General features: G+C 38.4%; 1 protein-coding gene across 1 annotated transcript in view; it reads left to right on the plus strand.

Annotated features, from left to right (window-relative positions):
• The window catches only part of Cubn (cubilin), a 253945-nt gene that overhangs the window by 92000 nt on the left and 138716 nt on the right, over window positions 1–23229 (plus strand). Inside the window, exons 28-29 of the mRNA XM_074056589.1 lie at window positions 726–876; window positions 19924–20105. Coding sequence (XP_073912690.1) covers window positions 726–876; window positions 19924–20105 — 333 coding nt within the window. The remainder of the gene's footprint in view (window positions 1–725; window positions 877–19923; window positions 20106–23229) is intronic.

Genomic DNA, 23229 nt, shown 5'->3' on the forward strand with positions numbered 1-23229 from the left:
AGTCTAACTATACAGGGTTGAAGTAGTACTGCAGATTAGATCATTAAAATAACTGCAGTTATAGGAGAAATCACTGTGTTCATTCATTGGGGATGTATTGAGAAGCTGCCCTTGTTAAAGCTGTGATCCAGGCAGTGAGGGGATACCAGGCATAGTTTGTGCTCTAAGGAAACTCAGAATTAGTAGGGGCAGTAAGATGTCAGACTATAACTAGAAAGCAAGGGATGTGACCATTTGTACAAAAGAAGTATAAATGAAAATGAAGTGGTTTCAAAAGGAAACTAATTGTTCATGCCTTTCTAGGATGTCTGAGTTTTTACAGTTAAGTATTCATTATACAAATTACAGTTTATGATTTACAATAGTTCTATTCTTTGAGCATCTCTTATGTGCCGTTGATATACAAAGACAGCGCATTCACCTGAGCAGTTCCCTATTTTGTGCTTGAACTATATTTCAGATTTTCTAGGTTGATAAAACCAAAAATTAATAGTTGGATTTCCAAATTTATTAGGCTTAAGAATCAGATCCATCTCTCAAACCCTCTGTAGGCAATTGTTTATTCTAAATTCTTGTTTTAAATCTCCCATGTTCCACCTCCTCAGCAGATGTACCTCTAAATTTTGACTCAGAGAGCAGCTTTTGCTATGTGAGTAGGTTTGGCTTTTTCCTTCAACAAACCATGTGCAATATTTTCACATTGGGATGTTTCTCTTTGATTTCAGCTCTATGATGGACCAAATCGGATAGGACGCTATTGCGGAGCAAATATCCCTCCAGCAGGGAGTACTACAGACTCTAAGCTTCAAGTGCTGTTCCATACTGACTGGGTTGGTCACCAGGAGAAAGGATTTCAGATGCAGTGGTTCGTTCACGGTAAGCCCTGGACCGATCTCGGTTGTATTGTAATTACTATTTGAGTACAAATTGTTCCCTTTTCAGTTCCATCCTTGGAAACAATGCCATCAACAATTAATGAAAATAAGGGAGCAATCTGGTGCTAGGCTTTGGAAACTTTATTCAGACATTGGTGGAAGGTGGAGAATTAAATTCTGTTAGGGTTCAGAGAGAAGTGAAGTCAAAGTGGAAAAGATTTGAGTAACTTAAGTAGGTACAGTGATGGGTTGATTCAGGGAAAGGAGAGAGCAAAATCTATTTTCTAAGGATGAAGTCCCGTGTATACCAAGCACACTGCAAGGTCGCATGGGAGTCTCACAGGTGCAGTAGAATAGAATGAGATCTAAGGCTCTGTTTCACTTTAAACAGAGAAAGATAGATGAGAAAAGATAGATGGGAAAGAATAGGAGTGCTAGTCAGAAAGATCTGGGAAGGAAAAGGAGAGAGAAAGAATAGGAGAAAAGCATTTAAACTGGATGCAAAAATCTAGGGGCATGTCTTGTTCCTGCCAAACAGAGTAGGGGAAACTTGCTGGCCATCTACAAATCAGTGATTCAGGAAAAAAGGTGGAGACTATTGGTCCTCTCAGATCAAAAGTCATTTTAAACAAGAGGACTGAGTCTTCAAGATTGACCTCTTTGGGGTCAGTCTACCCAGAGAGGGTCCCAGAACAACAGCTCCAAATGGCAGCTGGATCAGGAACAGGAAATACAGGCTCTTGGGTCCCATCCCAGTCCTACTGAACCACAAACGCTGACAGTAGGTCCAATATTCTGTGTCTTAATTGATCTCCCTTGTGACTAAAGTTTGAAAGCCACTGTCTTAGGGTGATCCGATTCTGAAAAATGTAATCATTGTGGGCGTTACAGTGGTAGTTCTCAACCAAGGTCGTAAGACTTACTGGCATATTTTAGTCAATTGAAAAGGAAGTGGAGTTGCAGTATTACACTATGTCTAAGCTGTGGTCCTGCTGTCAAAAGTCTGAGGTAAGTGTAAGGTGAGCACACATGAGTGTGTGCCGTGGTTGACTCTTAAGGGTTCTTCACATTGTGGTCCGCTGATACAAATCTTAGAGCTGCACAGAACTTCCCTGTTACAGATGCCCTACTTTTCAATACAAGGCCCTCTTGACTTATGATAGGGTTTTGTTTCAATAAACCCACTGTAAATTGAAAATATCTAAGTCGAAAATGCAATTCAGGGATGGGCATGTGGCTTAAGGGTAGAAGCAGAGTGCCCACTTAACATGCTCTCGGCCCTAAGTTTGATTCCCAGCATCTCAAAAAATGCATTTAATATATCTAATCCATCAAACATCGTAGCTTAAGCTAATGATTTAAACATTCTCAAACGCACTAACCTAAATTGGGCAAAATCACCTATTTTATAAAGTCATCTGTTATATAACCATCTAATTTTTAACAGTGTTGAATATGAAATATAAAATTCAAAGGTTTTCAACTGAATGCTTATAATTTTCACACCACTATTGTCAACAAATTGTTAAGTCCAATTATTATAAACAGAGAGTCATTTGTGTATACTTAAGATTATTAGATGTCCTGGAATTATAAACTAAGGGCTGAGGATATTTCTGTTAAAATATAAATGTAGGATTCTCAGAATTCAAAAATATTCACTGATGATCTACAGTGCTACTTGTATTTTGAAACATAAATTATGAATTCCCAAAGTAAATAAACTATGATAATTAGAATGTGGTATCTCTGGACTTTTCTCTTCAATGGAGTGGGTTTAACCTTAGAGTGGTCAACTTATTGATCTACTAATGAAAAGATTGGATTGATTCAGCTTTACAATATAATCCATCTCTAGTATGCTGTGATTCAGAAACATTATGGTTATAAGTAAATCAGAGACATACAAAAAAACATAGAAGGGACTGGAAAATGATCCAGATTTCACTGGCTTGGGATATTCTCCAGAGCAGTGTTTTTCAGTTGCTATGTGCACAGGATCATTGAGGATCCTGAATTTTAAGAAATTCCCAGATATGTTGATGGTGCTGCTTTATGGACCTCACACTCCTCATGCCCTGAGGAGTGCGGCAGGAAAGAATGCTGAACCTGGAGAAATAAATTGGTATAAAGACAGGGTCCCTAGGGACTGGAGAATGCAGAGGGGCTCTGAATGCACATTGTCCTAACAGTTTGTTTTAATGATAGTTGGGTGGTCGTTAGGGTCCCTGTAAGAGAGGGGAGAAACTTCCTGGGGCCAGGGAACATAAGGGGAGTTAGGAAGTACTTACCAGGGGACTTGGGCTCAAGGCCTTAGGAGGTGGTCCTCAGCTCTAAGATGCACCTTGAAATTGCCTGTGAGTTCAAAAAAGTACCCATGCCTGGGTTCCACTCCCCAGTTATAGATAGTAGTTGACTATTGCTGATTTTGAAACCCTTCCTAAGTAATTCAGCTTTGCATCAGGATGGAAGAATAGAGTGTCGTAAACAATGTGTTTGCTAGTTGTATCTTTCTTTTCATGGAGTCTCTGCTCCTACTGTTAGGCTGTTTGAGCCACTCTGGTCCAAGGCCATCCTAAGGAGCTTGATGGAGCAGTCATCACTGGCTACACCCAAACAACTGTATCACTGGGTTCTTCCAGTTACCATGCGGAATCCTGGTGCTGAAAGCTCTGAGTTTTTGTTGGGAAAAACGTTTTCTATGACTTCTCTTTGGAATCTGTCTTCTTTGGGGAGAGTGAAAGACACCCTCTGTCTATTCTCTTTTCCTGTTTACTATTTCAAAACTTTCCCCCAATTGCTGACAACTTGCTAAGTTTAGAGCCAGAGTTATGCAACAACATTTTACCAGTTAGGACCAAAACTGAAAAAAAAAAAAAAAAAAAAGAAGAAGAAAAAACCTCTGTGCTTTCCACTACATATAAATTATACTTGAGAATAATCTTCTGGAAGGAGATTGTCAGTAGTTTAAATCTGTGCCAACTTAATCAACTGTGATACACTATAGTCACGCAACGCCATGAACTCATGGTTTATGCTCTGAGCCTGAACTATGTGCATAACTTGTGTTAGTTTAAGAGGAGAGGCCAACAGAGAAGGTGTTTAGGGAGAATGGTACCCGCATTGTTTATCCATTAGGAGTAAACTGAAGATAGAGATTTATTTGACAGATATTAAAGGACTTTTTTGAGTCAGGTACTGTGCTAGGGCTGGGGACACAGAGTGACTTGCGCCAAATGGCATAGTTCTACCCTCATAGAGCTCACAGGCTAATGGGAGAAGTAGATAGCAAGGAAATAAACACACAAATAAATAGATAATGAAAGTGTGATATGTGCTATAGAATATATGCAAAGAGATCTGACCTTGGCTGGGGAGGCAGTCAGGGAAGTCTTCCATGAAAGTGGGACCTTTGAGTTAGAATCTCAAAATAATCATGAGTTAACTAGGCAAATAGGAGAAGGGAAAGGATGCCAAGTAGAAGAAAGGCCCTGTGTGTGAGGAATTAGGGAGAGCATGAAGGACTCAACAAGTCCAGAGTGGCTGGAGTCAAGTTCAAAGTAGGCAATCTTTAAGAAGGCGGGTTGCTGAGCAGTGGCCACCACACACAGTCCTTTACATAAGGTAAAGGACTCAGACAGCCACAGAGACCATGCCTCTTTCCCCATGCAAATCCTTCATAAAAATTGGTTTTGAGTAGGATCCCAAAGAGTTGGAGCTCATGATAAATTGTGGGACTCAAAATACAAAATAAATATTAAAATTTCAGTTATACACTGTTTAATGACAGGAATATGTTCTGAGATATGCCTTGTTAGCCATTTCATCATTATGTGAACATCATAGAGCACTAAGACTGCTATGATGTCACTAGACAATAATCTATGAGACCTTTGGGGTACATGCTGTCCAATGTTGACTGAAATGTCATTATGTAGCTCATGTTTGTACTTTCAATTTTCAAGTGTGGTCATAATGTTCATGAATAAATGTGTTTGTGTTTGTGTGTATATGTAAATGTGTATACTAAATCAGCAGAAAAAGAATTCAAAACAATAGGCTGTACACTGCTTCTCTCGGTGTCTGCTCAGAATCAGTGGAGGGCTCCAGACCCCCAGCCTGAACTACCCTGACCTGCTGGTCATCTAGCCTCATTTCCTCAAAACTAAATCACATTTGAGGCCCTTTATCCCCCTGCTTCTTTCCAAACTGTGCAACAAGAGCTTAAGAAAACTCTATGCAGAGAGCACAAAATCCACCGTGACATCATTTCCTGAGCATTGGTGTTGAGGAAGAATCCCTACACACTTCATTCATTTTGCTAAATAATAAATAAATCCATTTACCAAATGCGCTTCTTTGTCAGCTGCACAAATCTTCTATTTACTTTGAGAAAACAGATCTACAAACGGGCTTTCTCCGTGGTCCCATTTTTTGAAAGTGGCTCTGTAGACGTGAGATTGCATTATAGTGCCTTTATAGAAACCCTCAAAGAGAGTCCCACCCTGGAAATAAAGAAATGGCCACAGTCTCCCTGCCTCACTAATCAGTTCACAGTATTCAGCATTGACAGCATTGTTCAGAAGCTGAATTCAGCCTTGGGGGCCTCTGTCTGGGTTGCTGAAGGGCATATAGAACTTTCCTCAAGTTGTGTGAATAGCGGCCTCCCAGCCAGCTGCGCGCACACCCCTCCTCTCTTGTTGCTCCCAGAGCCCTCCTTTCACTTGGCAATGGAATCCAGCATACAAACAAGGTCAAGGAGCTTTGTGAGAGAGTGACATTTGCAAAGGAAGGGAACACTTCAGCTGGGAGCTAGCAGGGGAAGGGCTAAGTGGCATGTGATCAGGAGGTGATGTCACTCTGGATTTCTACAAAGACAAGTATGGTCTTTTCCTTGGGGAGATAGATGACATCAGCCTCTCACATGGGGACTGCTCCATTTTTAACCTCTTTTTAGCTATTAACAAGATTTCTCAAGCTCTGAGAGTTTTCAGAAATTGGTTTGGGAAGAACATTTTAAAATCCATACCGAGACCCTCTATGAGTGACTTGATTTGAAAGGAAGCCAGGACCTCCTTGGTTGCTGCGGACACGCAGTCCTATCTCAAAGGTCTTCTCATAAACTTACTTTAGAACCTTGGCAAGCAAGGAACCTCCTTGAGGGCCACCCAGGCTTCTCATCAACCTGCCTTCTGGCTCTGTCTCTAAAGGGCTGCCTGTTATTTTTGTTTATTGTTGGTCTGTCAGGGAATTCCTTCTAATTTGTCATTTTTGTGACATATAGAAAGTGAAGTGGGGTTTCTGGGAAGTCACCTCTTTGAGCACCTGGGTTTTATCTATTGTACTTCTGTTAATCATTTGTCTTCTATACACAAGGATAGCCAATGATCAGCTTCAGAACCAGGGTAAATCAATAAGGCTCGGTGAGATTTACAGAGCCTGTCCTCTAAAGAACAGACAGCCTACACTGTGAATCACATAGACTTGGTGACACATGGCCTCCATGAGCAGGTATTTAGTGATTCATTCAACCAACCAAACAGACCCTACCTGGGCTTTGTGTTTGGAATACAGGAGTATTACTTTGCTCAGACTGTCATAACAAAATACCACAGACTGGGTAGCTTAAAAAGCAGAAATTTATTCTTTCACAGTTCTGGAGGCTGGAGGTCCAAGATCCAGATGTTGGAAAGGTTGGTAACTTCTAAGAACTCGCTTGGCCTCTCCTCTGTGCACATGCATCCTGATGTCTCTTTGTTTGTCCAAATGACCTCTTCTTAGAAGGACAGCCATCAGATAGAATCTTACATTTTCATTTTAACTTAATTGCCCTTTTAAAGGTCTTTCTCCAAATGCAGTCACATTCTGAGGTCTGGGGGCTGGGCCTTCAACAAATGGGACATAGTTCAGCCCATGATAGAAGAATGATTGCACTATGACTTCTAGTAGAGGAGACAGACAAACCAAATGTAGAAATACATATGTAATCCCTGATGCTTGAGGCCACAGGTTAGGCTATCTAATCAGACTAAAGAAGTTCTCATGGCCCTTCAGGCAGTCTTGAGTTTCAAACTGAATTGAACCTGGGCTAGAATGGATCAGACAAATTTCTGGGAGAGGTAGCACTTCTCAGTAGAAGTGGGGAGGCTTGACAGTCCACAAGCTTTCCAAAGATCACCTGTGTCAACTAGAGCTTGAGGTCTCAGTTGGGTCAATGCCACCTCCAAGGAAGAGAAAATTGGGGTATAAAAAGTCTTACTCTTTAATGTACAAAAAATAGATACATAAGGAAAATAAAAGATATGTACTATATCTGGGTATTAAATTTTCATGGGTGAGAATTTGAAAAAATGTATCTTGAAAGACTCCTCAGAGGGATGATAATGAACAAAAAGGTTGAGAAACTCTAAGCAAAAGCAAATGATAGAAGTTGAGAAAAGAGAAGAGGCCAGGTTGTCAGAGACCAAAGGAAAAAAAAGTGTAAGAACTTGGGTTTTTTTTCTGCCATTGGGAAAAGACCACAGATTTTTTTTTTTTTTTTTTAACCAGTGCTGGAGATAGAATCCAAGGCCTTGCACATGCTAGGCAAGCACTCCACCACTGAGCTAAGTACCCGCCCCTCACAGAAGGATTTTTGTTTGTTGGTATTTTGACAGTCAGAGTCTCCCTATGTTGTGTTACTCAAGTTGATCTTGAACTCCTCATCTCAAGTGATGCTCAGCCTCTTGAGTAGTTGGTATTATAAGCATGCATCCCTGTGCCAAGCTCACAGATGGATTTTTGAGCAGCAAATTTGGTGACTTGTAAAGATAGACATTTTAGAATAATAATTTTGGTAAGACAGAGGGATATATAAGAAGATGATGAAGTGATTTCTTAGGGGATTAATATAATAGAGCATAAGAAAGGACATGAGTGATGAGGTAGTATCTCCAAAGAGATATTTGGGAGGTGGGCTAAGTAGATTTGATGGCAGAATAGATGTGTGTGAGTCTGCGAGATGAAAGGAGGAGTCAGAGATAGCTCCCACACTCCTGCATTAGATCGTTTCATGTGCTCTGTTGCCATTATTCATAGGTAGAGAATCCTGGAAGAAAAACTATGCTTGGACAGGAATAGCTCCAACTTGATCATACTGAATTTGAGATATGCCTGTGAGATGTATAGAAGATGTATTGTTTAGACAATTGACTGTGTAGATATGAAAATTTGGTGAGGATTTTGGGCAGAGACAAATTTTGCAATGAATCATATATCAGTGAATCTAGAGCTATAAACACAATGATATCTATGTCCAAAACTGTGCAAGGTAAGAAGTACCACATTGGTCTTCGTTTTCAGTGTGCACACAACTCAGATAGGAAACAGTTGTAGAAAATTAATAAAGATGCCAAGCTAGGAGATTCCTACTGTAAGGCTGGTAAGGAGTCTGTAAGTAGTTGGGGAAAATCTCTGGGAGATTTTAGAGCCCTCAAAGAAGGATCAGAACAATAACTGACAGATGGTACCTGTATCATTATGAGAAAAGAAAGAGGTAGAGATGAGTATGAGATAGAGGACACAGGCTATACCGAAGGCTGGGGCTACACCCTATTAAAATCTGAAAGCCAGCCAGACAAGGTTGAATTTCATGTAGTAAGGAACAGTGGATCACTCTTGTTTTTAAAGAAAGGGATGGAGAATGTTGGGGGGGGAGAAGAGATTACAGATTGAGAAGTCACAGATCATGGTAACAGAGAGAAGATGAGGGGACATCTTTGGATAATGGCTACTGAGAGCCTAGGGACTCAGGTTTGCAGAGTGAAGATGGCTAGAGATTAAAGGGAGAAATTCTTCAATGGGTCCTCAACAAAGATACTGAAGGACTTTGTGTTCAGCACTATGATAGATTCTAATACACAATTGCCACACTCCCTTTTCCTAATAATGTCTTCAAGGCTGTAACTTTGAAATGCAGAATCATGTTCCTAAGTTTTCGTGTTTGAAAATTATTTCAGGACCTTTTTTATTATCAAATGATCATTCTTTTGTGGTCTGTCCTGAGCCTTTCTTTGTCACGGTGAAAAAAAATCACCATGATCTCCACAATGAAGTATGATATCCACAATGAAAGTGATTTTATGAATTGTGGTCAGCAAAGATTCCAGGGCAGGGTCACAAAGCTGGACAGTGAATCACAGTCTGGTGCTAATCTTTGGTGCAGATTTTCCTCTCTGTTGGTGACAGAATTGCTTCAGTGTCACTTCCTCTAGGATGTGATAAATATAATGTCATAGAAAGACAAGTGTTAAGATACCTTTTTTCATTTGCCTCTAAAGGAAATGAAAGTGCTAGGCTGTGATAAATATAATGTCATAGAAAGACAAGTGTTAAGATACCTTTTTTATTTGCCTCTAATTCCTTTATGATTATTTATGCACCAAGTCTGTAAGCAAATGCTTATCAAAAATGAGTGTGTAAAACCACATAGTCCCAACAGTAAATACATATGCACAAACTCGACCTTCATTTAATGTTGACTATGATTTCTAGCAAAGGCCTTTAGGAGTCTTACATCCCAATCTCCATGTTACTAGTGTTTGGAAAATTTCAGCTCTCTTTTTGTACTCATGGTTTATTATTATTATTGTTATTATTATTATTATTATTATTATTATTATAGTGTGATGAAAGATACATCCTATTTGGTTTGTACAGAAATTTAAGGAAAAAGAACCAAGAATCCTTATCTGTTTAAGGTAAAAGGTGTTCTCTAAATGCTGACTGGACTTTTTCTCAGTTTATGCATGAGATATATATATATATATATATATATATATATATATATATATACAAATGCTATATATATATATATATATATATATATACTTGATATTTTGTCTGTGATACTTTTAAAAATACTTTTAAATATGAAATCTGGAAATCAGTGTGGAACCAAAGCACAGATTTCTGCATTATGGCACTGTATCTGATTTTTTATTTATGACAAATTCTCCTTGTATCTTTTTTGGAAAAGAAGCACTTAACGGATGATGCTAACTTTAAAAATCTGCTTACAAAGTTGGGCACAGTGATGCATGCTTGGAGTCCCAGCTACTCAGGAGGCTGGGGTAAGAGTAATTTGAGCCCACAAGTTTTAGACCAGCCTGGGCAATACACTGAGACCTTGTCTCAAAAAAAATTTGTTTACCAATAACTCCTCTTTTGGAATAATAACGTTCTAAGAAAATCCTGCAGCTCCATTTGCTGTGGCTTCAGAGCTTTTCCCGCATTTGTCATGATCAGAGGCAACATCAAATATATGCCGACCTTTCAGAGTGAGTAGAAAAGCTAAATCCTGGCTTTTTTTTTTTTTTTTTTTGCCTCCTTGACGACAGCTGTAAATACACATACACACAGTTGACCTTCATTTAAGGTTGGCTCTCAGTCTCTAGCAATGGCCTTTTAGGCGTCTTAGATCCCAATTCCAATGTCGCTACTGTTTGAAAAAGTTTTGAGCTTTATTTCCATGCTACTCTTTGAAATAGTTATAAAAAGAAAAATAACCCCCAAACAACCATGACCTTCCCAAATCATAGATTGCACAATTTAGAATAGTCCTTAACTGTTGGCCAAAGAAAGGGCTTTCTCGAATCTTCTGTTTGTGTTCTGGTTTCCTAGCAACAGCATCCCTGATAACACTTGCACACACTTTCCAGGGGATTCCACACTTTTTCGTACAATATAAAAAAAGAAACCACAGATTTTTTTTTTCAGTTTTAAATATTGTGGCAGCCAAAAAATGACTAAACTCGCCCATAACAAACTATATTCAACATAGAACATTAATATTTGTCTTCAGATTTTTTTCATTTTGAACATTTACTTAACTTTCACCATGTTTGTCTCAAACATTACAGATACAAGGGTTTTGTGTGGATGCCACTGTGTACTCAGGGAAACCAATGCTACTCATCATTATTTCACCAAACAAACAATGATTCTCTTAAAGGAGAGTAATTACACTGTAGAAGAGTTATTAGCATTAGATATTCTGTAAGTAATGACCTTGACATATTTTGTACTTGATTTTTTTCTCCTATATTGTTTAGCTCACAGGCTAAACAACATAGTTTGTACCACCTGAATGTAATTTTAAATTTATCTTAAGAGATAAAGTATGATAAAAGCTATATTGTCCTATAAAATATGATAATGCAAAGGAATTGAGAACTTATGGTACATAATTTTATAACTAAATTCCTATAGTAATAAACATTTTAAAAGAAATGTATGTAATTTTTCTTAAGTAAGTAATTTCTGGCTCCCAGTCCACCCCGCCTCCCACTAAATTATACAATTCATCTTCCTTTAACTTCAATAAAATGGGGACCTGTGGCTGGGTGGAAGTGTATTGCCTGGCAAAGAACAAATTCAGAATAGCTGCTGTTTTTCTGCTCTTCAACACAATGCTTGTTTTGTTTTTATTTTTTGATACAGGGGGATTGAACCCAGGGCCTCATACATGCTAAGCGTATGCTCTCCCTCTGAGCTACACCATCAGTCCCATCTGTTTTATTACTCATTTATAGTCTTTTGAAGTCACTACATATGGTTGACAGAATTAATGGATCTGGGAGAAAGTGCAGAAATCATCTAGTCTCTTACCAAGGGTTAATGACACCAACTAGCTTATAGGAGGAAGGAATTATATTAAAAAGAAGAGTGAAAGGATTGTTGCCCCTTGAAGGGATTGTTTTGATTGAGCCAAGGCAATGCAGGATGAGATGGAGCATGTGAGGATTTCATTTATTTGGTTGGTTTGCCTCCTCTGAGGTAGGGACCTAGGCTGGCTGACTGGCTGGGGTTTTGATTGTGAGGGACCTGCATCCCTCCCATATAATAATCTCAGAAAGCATCCTGTGGCTTAGGTTTGGGCAGCATATGGAAGGTAAGAAGGACATGCTCACCACAGGCAGCATGGTACCTGTGTTTGTCTGTTTGCTGGTGTGCAGTGACCTGCCTGTAGAGGAAGGATTGGAGATTGAGGGCAAAGTGAAGGAAAGCATTAGGAGAGGGGAGTGAGGCATAGCCCTGGAGGCTCACTGAACTTTTCCCTGGAAGAGGCTGTCTACTAAAATAATGAAATGGAAAGAATGCAGGTTTAGAATAAGAATGTTGAAATAAAAATATGAATTGAATTACAAATTGCATAAAGAGAACTTGTTTCCTCTGTCTTTGGCTGTTTATAGGGTCTCATAAAATAGCTATTAGTAATCTTGGCCATGGCTTATTTACTTATTTGGGGGGGGAATTAGTCCTATTGCCTTGATTTGATTTCATTGGCAGATACTTTTACACTGTATTTTATTTAGAAATATTCAATAATTTAAAAATATCTGAGAGAGAGAGAATGATTGATGGACTGATTTCTCCTGGAGAATTGTAAGCAAAGAATTTCTACTGGGAAAAACTTTTGAATTTGGTTGGAATGAGTAGAGTAGAAGGAAATGGATATAGTTAATCAACATGAAAAGATGATGAGATTGGGTGTACTTCTCTGGGTTAAAATGAAAGATTGTATCCTTTCGTATACAGGAAATTGAAATTTGTATTGTGTGAAAACTACTAACACATGGCTACACTAGATTTATTTCTTTAGTGATGCACTAAAGTGAAGAACTTCAATATTAAGATCCAGAAAAACTCAGATAGAAGGATGGCTATGATTGCTTAATGTTATATTCACACGACATCTTCTATAATAATTTAAGTCATTTTATAGCTATGTGCAGTATTGATTTTTGAGCTTCCTATATTTAATCATACAAGTCACTCACTTTATATTATAGTTTACTCTTTTGCTACTTGTTTCTGTCTCCACAATTAAAAGCAGAGAAGTCTATATCTATTACTGTATAGAAATCAGTCAGTTAAAATGGATTGTCATGAAGTTTGGTGCAGGGATGAAGTCCCTGTGGAAGACAAAATTTTCTAACCCTTACTGACTCCCCAAATCTAACATCATTATGGTTTAATTCATTAACTCTTGGGTTTACTTGTTTCCCTCTGACGTGGTACCTGGTACTATGTTTGTCTCTAGTCTTCTCAGAGGGAGACCGTTTCTATTTTCTAACTTAGTCCTTGACCAAACATAATCTAAATCTCCATATAATAAGTAGGGAGTAATCAGTGCAAGATATAAGGAGAAGAATTTATAGATCATACTCCTTTAACTGTTATACCCAGAGTGGCTATGATTCTGTGCCTGCCTGGAAGTTTGGTCATGTCATTTGTCAGACAAACAATGGGGTTATTTTAGCTTTCTAAGGCTGCTATAAGAAAGTACCAAAAACTGGGTGACTTAAAGAGAACAAAAATTTATTCTTTTTATTCTGGAAAACAGCAATCTAGAAACCTCTAACGAAGGGGTCTCTAAGGAGGAATCTTCCATACCTCTTCTAGCTTCTGTTACTTGCTAGGAGTCCTTGGTTTTCTATGGTTTGCTGATGCCTAGTCACAAGCTCTGTCTTCACCTTTGCATATGCTTCCTCCCTTTTTGTGTTGGGGTCCAAATTTCTCTATTCTTATGTGGACCTCAGCCCCACCATGATCTAGCATGACCTCACTTTAACTTGATTACATTTGCAAAAATCCTGTTTCCTAGTAGGGTTGCAATTTTGGGTTCCTGTTGGACATGGGTTGGGGAAACACTATTGAACCCAATAGTGGGCGTTCTGCAGCTTCAGACAACTCTGCTTTGCTCTTGGAGTCACCATCCTTTGTCTTCTTCCTTGTTTCTGTCTTCCTTCTTCTTCCTTTTTCTTTAGGGGAATCTCACATTCCTTTAGGCCTTTGTATTACCTAGGTTTCTTCTCTGATTTCATCTTATGATCATTCCTCCTTGTGTCTCCATTCTCCCAGAAAATTAATCCACAAATCCTGAAGGTCAGGTCCTTATGGGTTTGGGGGGCTCTACCACTGGCCTTCTCTTCAGAGAGCAATAGTGACCTGGGTTTAACCTTCTGTTTTAGTAGGACAGATACCCTATCATTTATCTATCATCTCCCAGGAGAATGCCTGTGTATAGTTTTATATCATTGGGAAATTAACAGATAACTTCTAACCAGGTTCTTCTGGTATGCCAGTCACCTTTGTGTAACTTTGACCACTTTAAAGAGCTGTATCCCTTTCCATCTCCCTGCCCTCCCTGGACTGAACGTTATTCTTCAAAATCCCCTTAGCTACATTCAAGCGTTTTTCATTGATTTGCTAGATACAAGTGAATAGTTCACCTTGCTGTGAGTTGGAACTTCCCCAAAGTCTGGTCTTTTAATTACCAGTTCACATCACACCAAAAGAATCCTTCTCAGGAACTTCTCTCTGCAACTTCAGTCCCTTCATTGGCTGCCTTTTTTGTACAATAGAGGCAAATTGGGTCAACCAATGAGGCACACATCTTCAGAACAAAGTTTTTATTTTTAAGTTATAGAAAATCTATTAAAAGATAAATCAGTCATTTCAGTTAAGTATGTGAGCTTCATTATTTATTAGGTTGAAAATTAATTTTTTTTTATTGCACTTGGACTTTTTGGCTTCTTTTTAACACCAATCCTGAGTCCCCTGGCATTTCCCTCAGGAACTAGAGGACAAGGGCAGGAGATGCCCTCATGGGGCAGGGAGAGGGTTTTTCTTCCTTGCCTTCTGGTTTCACTGAGCTTTGTCCACATCAAACAGTCACTTTTCCTGATGGCATTAGTTTATGGAATACAGTTTCAGGAAAATGCCAAGTGTGAAGAGGTGACCAAATTTGAGCAATCAATACAGCAATGCAGAGTGAACTTCTTTCTTTCTTTTTGTGAGGGTGAATGGGGGCAGGTACTGAGGTTTGAACTCAGGGCCTCACACTTGCTAGGCAGATGCTCTACCACTTGAAGCACTCTGCCAGCTAGAATGAACAAAAACCCATAGCTTGTTTCAAACAATACATAAACAGTATTAGCAGAACCCTCTTATGAAACAAAATTTAATTATCTATACAAGTAAGTTGGTTTAGCAACAGCTTTAAACTCTTTCTTGTTATTAGTTCAGTAGATGAGCGTGCTTCCTGCTGATAAGGTAAACACTTCCTTTTAGTTGATGACTAGGATTTTTGAAGGAAAATCAAATCAAATAGATTATCAGTCACCAGTAAGAGTTTTGTAAAGATTAACTATTTGAAAGTGAAAAACATGTAATTCTTGTCAAAATATTTTATTCCACTTCAGCTGGTGTTAGCCCATTAAATTCTGTCAGATTTGCCTCAAAGTCAATAAAAAGGTTTTTGCTTCGTTTCCTTTTTCCAGGTTGCGGAGGTGATTTTTTTCATTAGTCAAAGTACAGGACAATCATGAAGAAAGTGACCAACATTACTGTCAGCCAACATGGTCAGTAGGTATAGTGAAGAGAACAGAGACCTAGATCTGGAAAATTGAGTGTCAGAAGAGCTGAGTTTTGTCCCTAGATCCACCATTCACTCTGACATGGGCCCATTCCACAGATCTCTTGAGCCTCACTTTGCTCATTTCTAAAATGAGCCTGAGGTAATTGTTCTTTCCTGCTCTTCTGATTGTTTCAAATTTCAATTAAAATAATGAACTTATTGAAAGCACTTTGAAAACTGAACTATCACATACATGTGTGGATAGTCTTAAAAAAAAAGTATGGTAGCTTAACGAACAACCAGTTTCTTACCTCTTCTCTAGCTATTTGTGGGTTTTTAAACAGTAATTCCTCTTCTAGTTCCAAGTGTTTCCCTAATCTTGCCCCAGATCTGGGTAAGTCTTGTTTACAGCACGTGGTGTGGAGAGTGTCATAGGCAACAGACTTACACAAGGCCCTTTTTTTGGTTATTTCATTTAATCTATATAGCAACCGTATAAGGTAAGAATTTAATACTGCTTTAGATAAACTTGAGGATTAGAGACATTACTTATCCACAAAGTGTCACAGTTAGTTTGGATTGCATTTTGTCTTCTGCCCCAGCCCATGCTTTATCTGGTCTGCGAGAATGCTGCTGAAAGTTTTTTTTTTTTTGATCTAACAGGCCAGTTAAGGAGCTCTGAAATCGTGTCAGAAAACCTTCTTATCGAGTGTAAAGAGCGACTATTGCTATTTCTCCTAAATCTGTAACTCCTGAAATTTCATCATACCATTGTTTTCTTCTTAGCTGGTGTTTATATTATTTAGCCTTTTTCTTTAAATAGGCCCCTGAAATGCTCTTCTAATCATTTTCGTAGATATCTAGTTACAAGAAAACCTCATTTTCTTTTGATTTTATTATTGAATTAGCCATGCAGGTAACATGACGATAAGGAATCAGTAGTCTACTCCTCCTGTGTCATTGCCTGATAGGTATTGGTTGTCATAATTTACTTCATCTCCAGCCTTCTCTTTCCTGTGACTTTAGGTCACACACTCAAAGTCACAAATATGACTGACAATGACATGATTATTTATATATTTATTTTTGATTGATTAATTTATAACATACCATGAATTAACAGGTAAGAGATAAACATTTTTTTAAAAATGAAAACTTATTGAAATTACATTTTCAAACTAACAGAAAAGCAAAAACAAGTTTAACAACTTGCATAAGGGCATGTGTATAACAGCACAATTTATGTTGATAAATGTTAGTTTTTTTCTTTGAGAGACAATAAATATACTTGGTTGCAGCCACCACTGCTGTCCTGTGGTATGTACTATGATATATGCTCACTGCTTATTTAGTGAATGAATGAATGAAGCTGGAAAGATATTTTACTGTTTTCAAAATGTAGAACCTCAATAATAGAGTTGCATTTCTATCATAATTATCGGAATTGACTTTATTTTCTAGTACTTTATAGTTTCAACCATCAGTGCTACTAAATTCCATAATCTAATTTGCATTTGACAGGAACATTTAAATCAAATTTGCTACCTGTTTATGTGTTAAGCTTTTATGAGTAGTGAGAACATGAGGGAGAAAAAGAAAACTCCAAAGAATTTTCAAGTTTCAGCAGTTCCTTTAACTCTTTTTCATAACCTTTAAAAGAGGCACACACATGCTATTGAGAACAGAATATGACATAATTAAAAATGAAATGTTGCTCTTTTTTTTTTAAAAGACCCTTGTTTCTTGTTTGTTTAAATCTTTGTAGAAAAGATATCCGAGTCTACAGCTTTGAAAATGTATTTTTCAAAGAAGCATTGAATGCCAAGAATCTGATATTATCATTCCAGCATACAGAGACTAGTTTCAGGTTATTAGTATCCTGTTATTTACAAGGAAACCTTAAACAATTGGAATGGACAATGGGAAGAGGTTACACACAATTATACATGAGTCAAGTATGGTTCAAAAAATAAATCAGATTGTCTGATGAACTAATGCTAAATAAAAATTCAGAGATGTGATACCCAAACTTCTATTTTCTTGGTCTCTATCATGTAGCCACAAAATAATTTTCTTCAAAAGATTATTTTCACTGGATAGTTTATTTGGTACAATGAAAATCAAGAAAGCACTGAGCTAAAAATGTAAACAGAATTACTTACTTGTATTGCAATTTAGGAAAAATGGTACATCTTAACACAATTGATACAGGCCATGTTCATTTTATGGAATATACTGTGAGTGGCACCTCCTAGAGTTGGGCATTGCTACTGAAAAGATGTACAACCTATGCTAGTTTTGGCTTCAGGAATATTTTCCATATATTGTTATAGTGGGAAAAATATTTTCTAATCTTATGGCACTTCTTTTTTTTGAACACTCACCATAGTCTATAAACAATGTCGGCACTAATTTTAAATAGCTTTTTTTATAAAGCGGTAGCCAGAAATGAAAGAAAGAACTTCATAGGAAATAGGAAAATGGAACAAATTTATAGTCTGGAAACATGAGGTTTTCAATTGAAAGTATGAAAACAGAAGGTTTTCAAGTGGAAGCAAAGAACGACAACTCAAGAAGATAGTAGTAGCACTTTCAGCTTGAATCAGGTTTCTGTACGGAGTATGGAATCAAGTTTCTTAGAATTCTCCTCAGCTTTTTTTTTCTTTTCTCCAGTTAAGTGAGGATTCTGTATGGAAAAATATTTTAAACATTTATCTTTTAAAACCCTTTTTTCTATCTCACCACATATAAATAGTAGACCAGATCTCAGATTTAATACCACATTTTTTGGAGTCATAGCAGTTTAAAAATGCACATTTATTCATAAAAATGAAGAGGTGCTATTATTTTTAAACATTTGTACACAATTTACCAACAAATATCCTTTCAAGAATATCCTGGAAAAATAATAGAAAAGGAGGCCCACAAGTGCTTACAGGGACAAAAAATTTTTTTTAATCACCCAAAATTGCTACTGAAACACAAGAAAATCTTTTTTCTCTCTAATAAATGTTGTCTGTAATAAACCTTCTAAATTGTACTACTTTTGTTACTTGTTCTCTTTCTCTTTCCCTTATGAGATTTCTGCCCCAATTCCTAAAGAGGAGGTGAGAGCCTACTTAGTGCAGGCATCCTGCCATGTCCTTAGGGGTGGGTTCTAGGCGCCCCCTCCAATATCAGAATTGCAGGTGCTTAAGTCCCTTTTATAAAACATTGACATTTGTCTTACACGCATCCTCCTACATACTTTAAATCATCTCCTGATTACTGATTATTCCTAACCCATTATAAATGCTATATTTTTACAGTTATTGTACTGTAGTGTTTAGGAAGTAATGACAGGAAAAAAAAATCTATGCATCTTCAGAAATGATGTGAGCTTTTTGTTTTATTTTTGAGTCTTTTTGTTTGTTTCTGGATTTTTTGTTTGTTTGTTTCAATTGTTTTATTTGGTTTCAAGTAGGGCTTTGTGTTTTGGCCTGGTCTGGCCTCAGAACTCAGTCCTTCTACCTCTGGCCTCCCATGTACCTGGGATCATTGATGTGCAACACCACACCCTATTGATTGAGTTGAGGTTTGACTAACTTTTTCCTCGGGCTGGGCTTTGAGCCATGATCTCCTGGATCACCACTTCCTGAGAAGCTGGGATTATATACATGAGCCATTGTGCCCAGCAAGATGTAGGTTTTCCCCAAATATTTTTGATCTATAGTTGGTTGTTGCAGAGTCTCTGACACAGAGGGCCAACTGTAGAGTAATTTAGCACAAACACATTACCTACCTACCTAGCTTACCACATACAGGCCAGGTGACCTTGGGCAACTTGCTTGACCTCTGTTTGCAGTGATGTACTCATTTAAGAAAAGCAGATAATAAGGGCCTATCTCCTGTGGTCATTGTATTAAAATAACAAGTGCCTATAAATCAAATACAGGCACTGAATAAGCACTGGATATTTTTTACTGTGTATAATATGTTGCAACATTTGCTTTTTTGTTGTAATGATATTTAAACATTTATAAACATATGCTGCTGTCTTTTTCATTATCCATTGCATTTTGCTTGTGTTTTAGATGCAAATTCACTGGATTGGCACCTATATAATTTACTTTTTTATTTCCTCCACAGTCTCAGGATTGTTAGTGTTTACACTTTTAAATTTCTAGTTCTTAGAACTGAAGGGACTTAGAAATAATGTACTAACAACAGGAAAACTGAAGACACAGAGACATGGAGATTATTGTCTCCTGCTCACAGGATCCAATGTACATCCTACTAAATATAAGGAAGAAAATTTAAAACTTAGAATAACATTTTTAAAAAAGAACTAAAGGTATGATATAGAGAGGATAAGGACCAGGGATTGTTATACCAGTAGTCTAATCAATTCTCTCTCACACTCTGTCCTCCTGCCGACACACTTTTTTGTGTGTATGCTGGTGATTGACCTAGGACCTTGTGTATCTAAGCATGTGCTCTATTACTGAGCTATACCCTCATCCCTTTCATTGTTTTGCAACTACACAATTAACTTTGCTTCTAAATCATCATTGCACATTTCCTGCTACCTTAGGTAAGTTGAGTTTCTGAACTTGTTCCTGTTGCTGCTACCTGATTTGAACTGACTGAGCTTTGCTGTTTTAACAGGTTGTGGTGGAGAGTTGTCTGGACCCACAGGCTCCTTCAGCAGCCCTGGATATCCTGATGGCTATCCACACAGCAAGGAGTGTATCTGGTACCTTAGCACTGCCCCAGGGAGTAGCATTCAGCTCACCATCCATGACTTTGATGTGGAGTTTCATACAAGCTGCAACTATGATGCCTTAGAGGTAGGAAGTGAGATTGTTTTCAACACACATCAAAATTCTGGGTAAAATTGGAAACCGCTCTACCCAGATCCTCACATGCTTTCCAGTGGCCAGCCCTGCTCTATTCTTAGACATTCTGATGAATATCAGCCCTTCATGAATGTCAACAGACATATGGGATTGATATCCTAGTTTGGGTTTTCCGCCCAGCAGTGCCTGAAGGCCTTGGCTGCAAGGAGTTCAATTAGGAATTAAGGCCAGCAAACCTGAGCAGGGAAAAGTGTGAGCAAAGCAGCCAGGGGGAGAGAGCAGGAGAGAAAGGGAGAGGCAGGGGAGAGAGGGAGGGACCCCTGGGGGCAGCTTGGCTCAGTCTTCTGGGACCTCCAAGGGTCACTCCTCTGAAGGAGCAGAAGCTGAGTCTTTGTCCCCTATCTCTGGTCCAAACTGATGAGGATTGTGCTTGGGATTGTTAACACAGCACACTACTAGTCCAAGTAAACTCCCTCAGCGATAGCACTGGGACAGCAGTGTACAGAAAGACACTGGCAGCAAGCACCCGAGCTGCCCCATGGCTGCAGCTGCTATGCGGGAAGGGGGAGGCGGGGCTGCTTGGTGCATCTATTTCACGATTGAACCCAGAACCCCATGCATGTGCCAGAGCTGGTCTTGAACTTGGAATCCTTCTGCCTCATCTTCCTGAATGGTTGGGATTACATGCATGTGCCACCATCCCTGGTTGGCTTTTTTTCTTTTTGAAGATGACAGCTTTTTTAATGCTATTACCAAGGGTGCAGCTCAGAAAATTAAGATGAAGTTTGACAACTTTGGGGCCTAAAGTTTATTGTAATCAGCATTCTAACTATTCTATAGCAAGAATTTAACATTAGGATGTGTGTGTGTGTGTGTTTAGCTGTATCTCCTGAACTTTGATCTATCTGCAAAATTTGATGGATTCTAAATACACAATAATCCTACCACCTCAGCTAGAGACCGCTTTAGCATATCATGACAAGGATTCTCCGTCTTGTAAAACTTAAATTCCAGAAGGCTGGGTTGTTTTGTTTTGCTCTGTTTTATGGCTATATCCTTAGTTCCAAGCACCTGGCAAAAAGTAAACATTCAATGTGTTTGTGGAAGGAGTGAAAGCATCCAAATCTGATTGACACATAGAAAGAAAGCACATTTGTCATGGTTTACAATGGAATTTTTACTAGCACATGCTTATTTGACTGTGAAAAATCCCATGAGGTAAGAGGAGGATTTTTGTCCCCATAGTATAGTTGTCAAAACTGTGGCTCACATTCATGAGCTTTTCCATGATGGATGGATTTTGAGTGTAAGAGATAAGACATGAGCCCAGTCACTATTCCATGTAAAACAGTATAAAACCATACATGTGTTAAGTGTGCCAGGATTTAAATGAGTTGGGTGTACTTTATAGGAAACTTAAACACTTAAAAGATTTATTTGATTACAAAACATAGTTCTTACCTTGAGAAGAAATTGGGTTCTAAAACCATTCCCTCAGTAAGTGGATGCAGAGTCTCTAGGAATTATGTTAGTACCTCAAGTCTTTCTACAACAGAATGATGCTACCAGAAGTAAAATCAGCGATAGAGCTGGGAAGGTCCTGGAGCAAATCTAGACCCTTGTCTTCCTGGCGGTAGTGCTGCCAAGTCATATTCCATCCCATGGAAAGAACTGCTTTTAGGAGAGACCAAGGCACCTCTCGAGCTCCACATTCACAGGATGAAGTAGGACTCACTCTCCCACGTGGAATGCTGAAGTGGTTGCCCTTGCCAGCAAGGATATTACTTGGTTGCATAAAACCCCTTAACACTTACACAGGGCTGGCAGCAGATCCTCCTCAGCAATGTGCAATGTTCCAAACCCTTCATATTCATATTCCAATGTGCATGTGATCGGTGCCCATTTGGCAAAAAGTAAATGGGTTCATTGTGCTTTGGGTTTTGTCACACCCATTACGTGAGAAAGCAGAGACAGGGGTTGTTCCCTACAAGCAGCCTCAAGAACAGAAGGACAAAACGAGGGACCCAGGCAGCCAGCAGCATTCAAGGGGTCCTGTGCCTGCTCAGAAAGGTCTGTGGGAAGAGGCAGCAGTCTGCTTTGGGTTCTTGATGCAGGACAGGCTGACATTGCATTGAATTCCCCAGCTCCTTCGAGAGCAGAGTGGGGGGAAATATTCAAGGACCTTACTATTTGGGGTGATTTTTTTCTTAAGACTGGAAGGAAAAACCCCTTGACTTTTTGCTCAAAAACCTTGTTTTACTTCCCTGCAAATGCTCAGCTCATATGGAAAGTGCTGCAATAAATTTGGGCTAATAGTGAGAAAAATGACATTTTCATCCCTTATTCCTTGTCATTGACAACATATTGATAGTATGTTTCAAAATTTGCTACTCTGAAAATCCTCAACAAAATAATGGCAAACCGAATTCAACAACACATCAAAAAGATTATTCACCACGACCAAGTAGGCTTCATCCCAGGGATGCAGGGGTGGTTCAATATACGAAAATCAATAAACGTAATAAACCACATTAACAGAAGCAAAAAACACTTGATCATCTCAATAGATGCAGAAAAAGCCTTTGATAAGATCCAACATCATTTCATGATAAAAGCAAGAAAACTAGGAATAGAAGGAAAGTTCCTCAACATTATAAAAGCTATATATGACAAACCTACAACCAGCATTATACTTAACGGAGAAAAACTGAAACCATTCCCTCTAAAATCAGGAACCAGACAAGGATGCCCACTATCTCCACTCCTATTCAACATAGTGCTGGAATTCCTAGCCAGAGCAATTAGGCAAGAAGAAGGAATAAAAGGAATACAGATAGGTAAAGAAACTGTCAAAATATCCCTATTAGCAGATGACATGATCCTATACCTTAAAGACCCAAAAAACCTGTACTCAGAAGCTCCTAGACATCATCAATAGCTATAGCAAGGTAGCAGGATATAAAATCAGCATAGAAAAATCATTAGCATTTCTATACACTAACAATGAGCAAACTGAAAAAGAATGTATGAAAACAATTCCATTTACAATAGCCTCAAAAAAAATCAAATACCTAGGTGTAAACCTAACAAAAGATGTGAAAGACCTCTACAAGGA

The sequence above is a fragment of the Castor canadensis genome, chromosome 15, assembly GCF_047511655.1.
Source record: "Castor canadensis chromosome 15, mCasCan1.hap1v2, whole genome shotgun sequence".
NCBI lineage: Eukaryota > Metazoa > Chordata > Mammalia > Rodentia > Castoridae > Castor > Castor canadensis.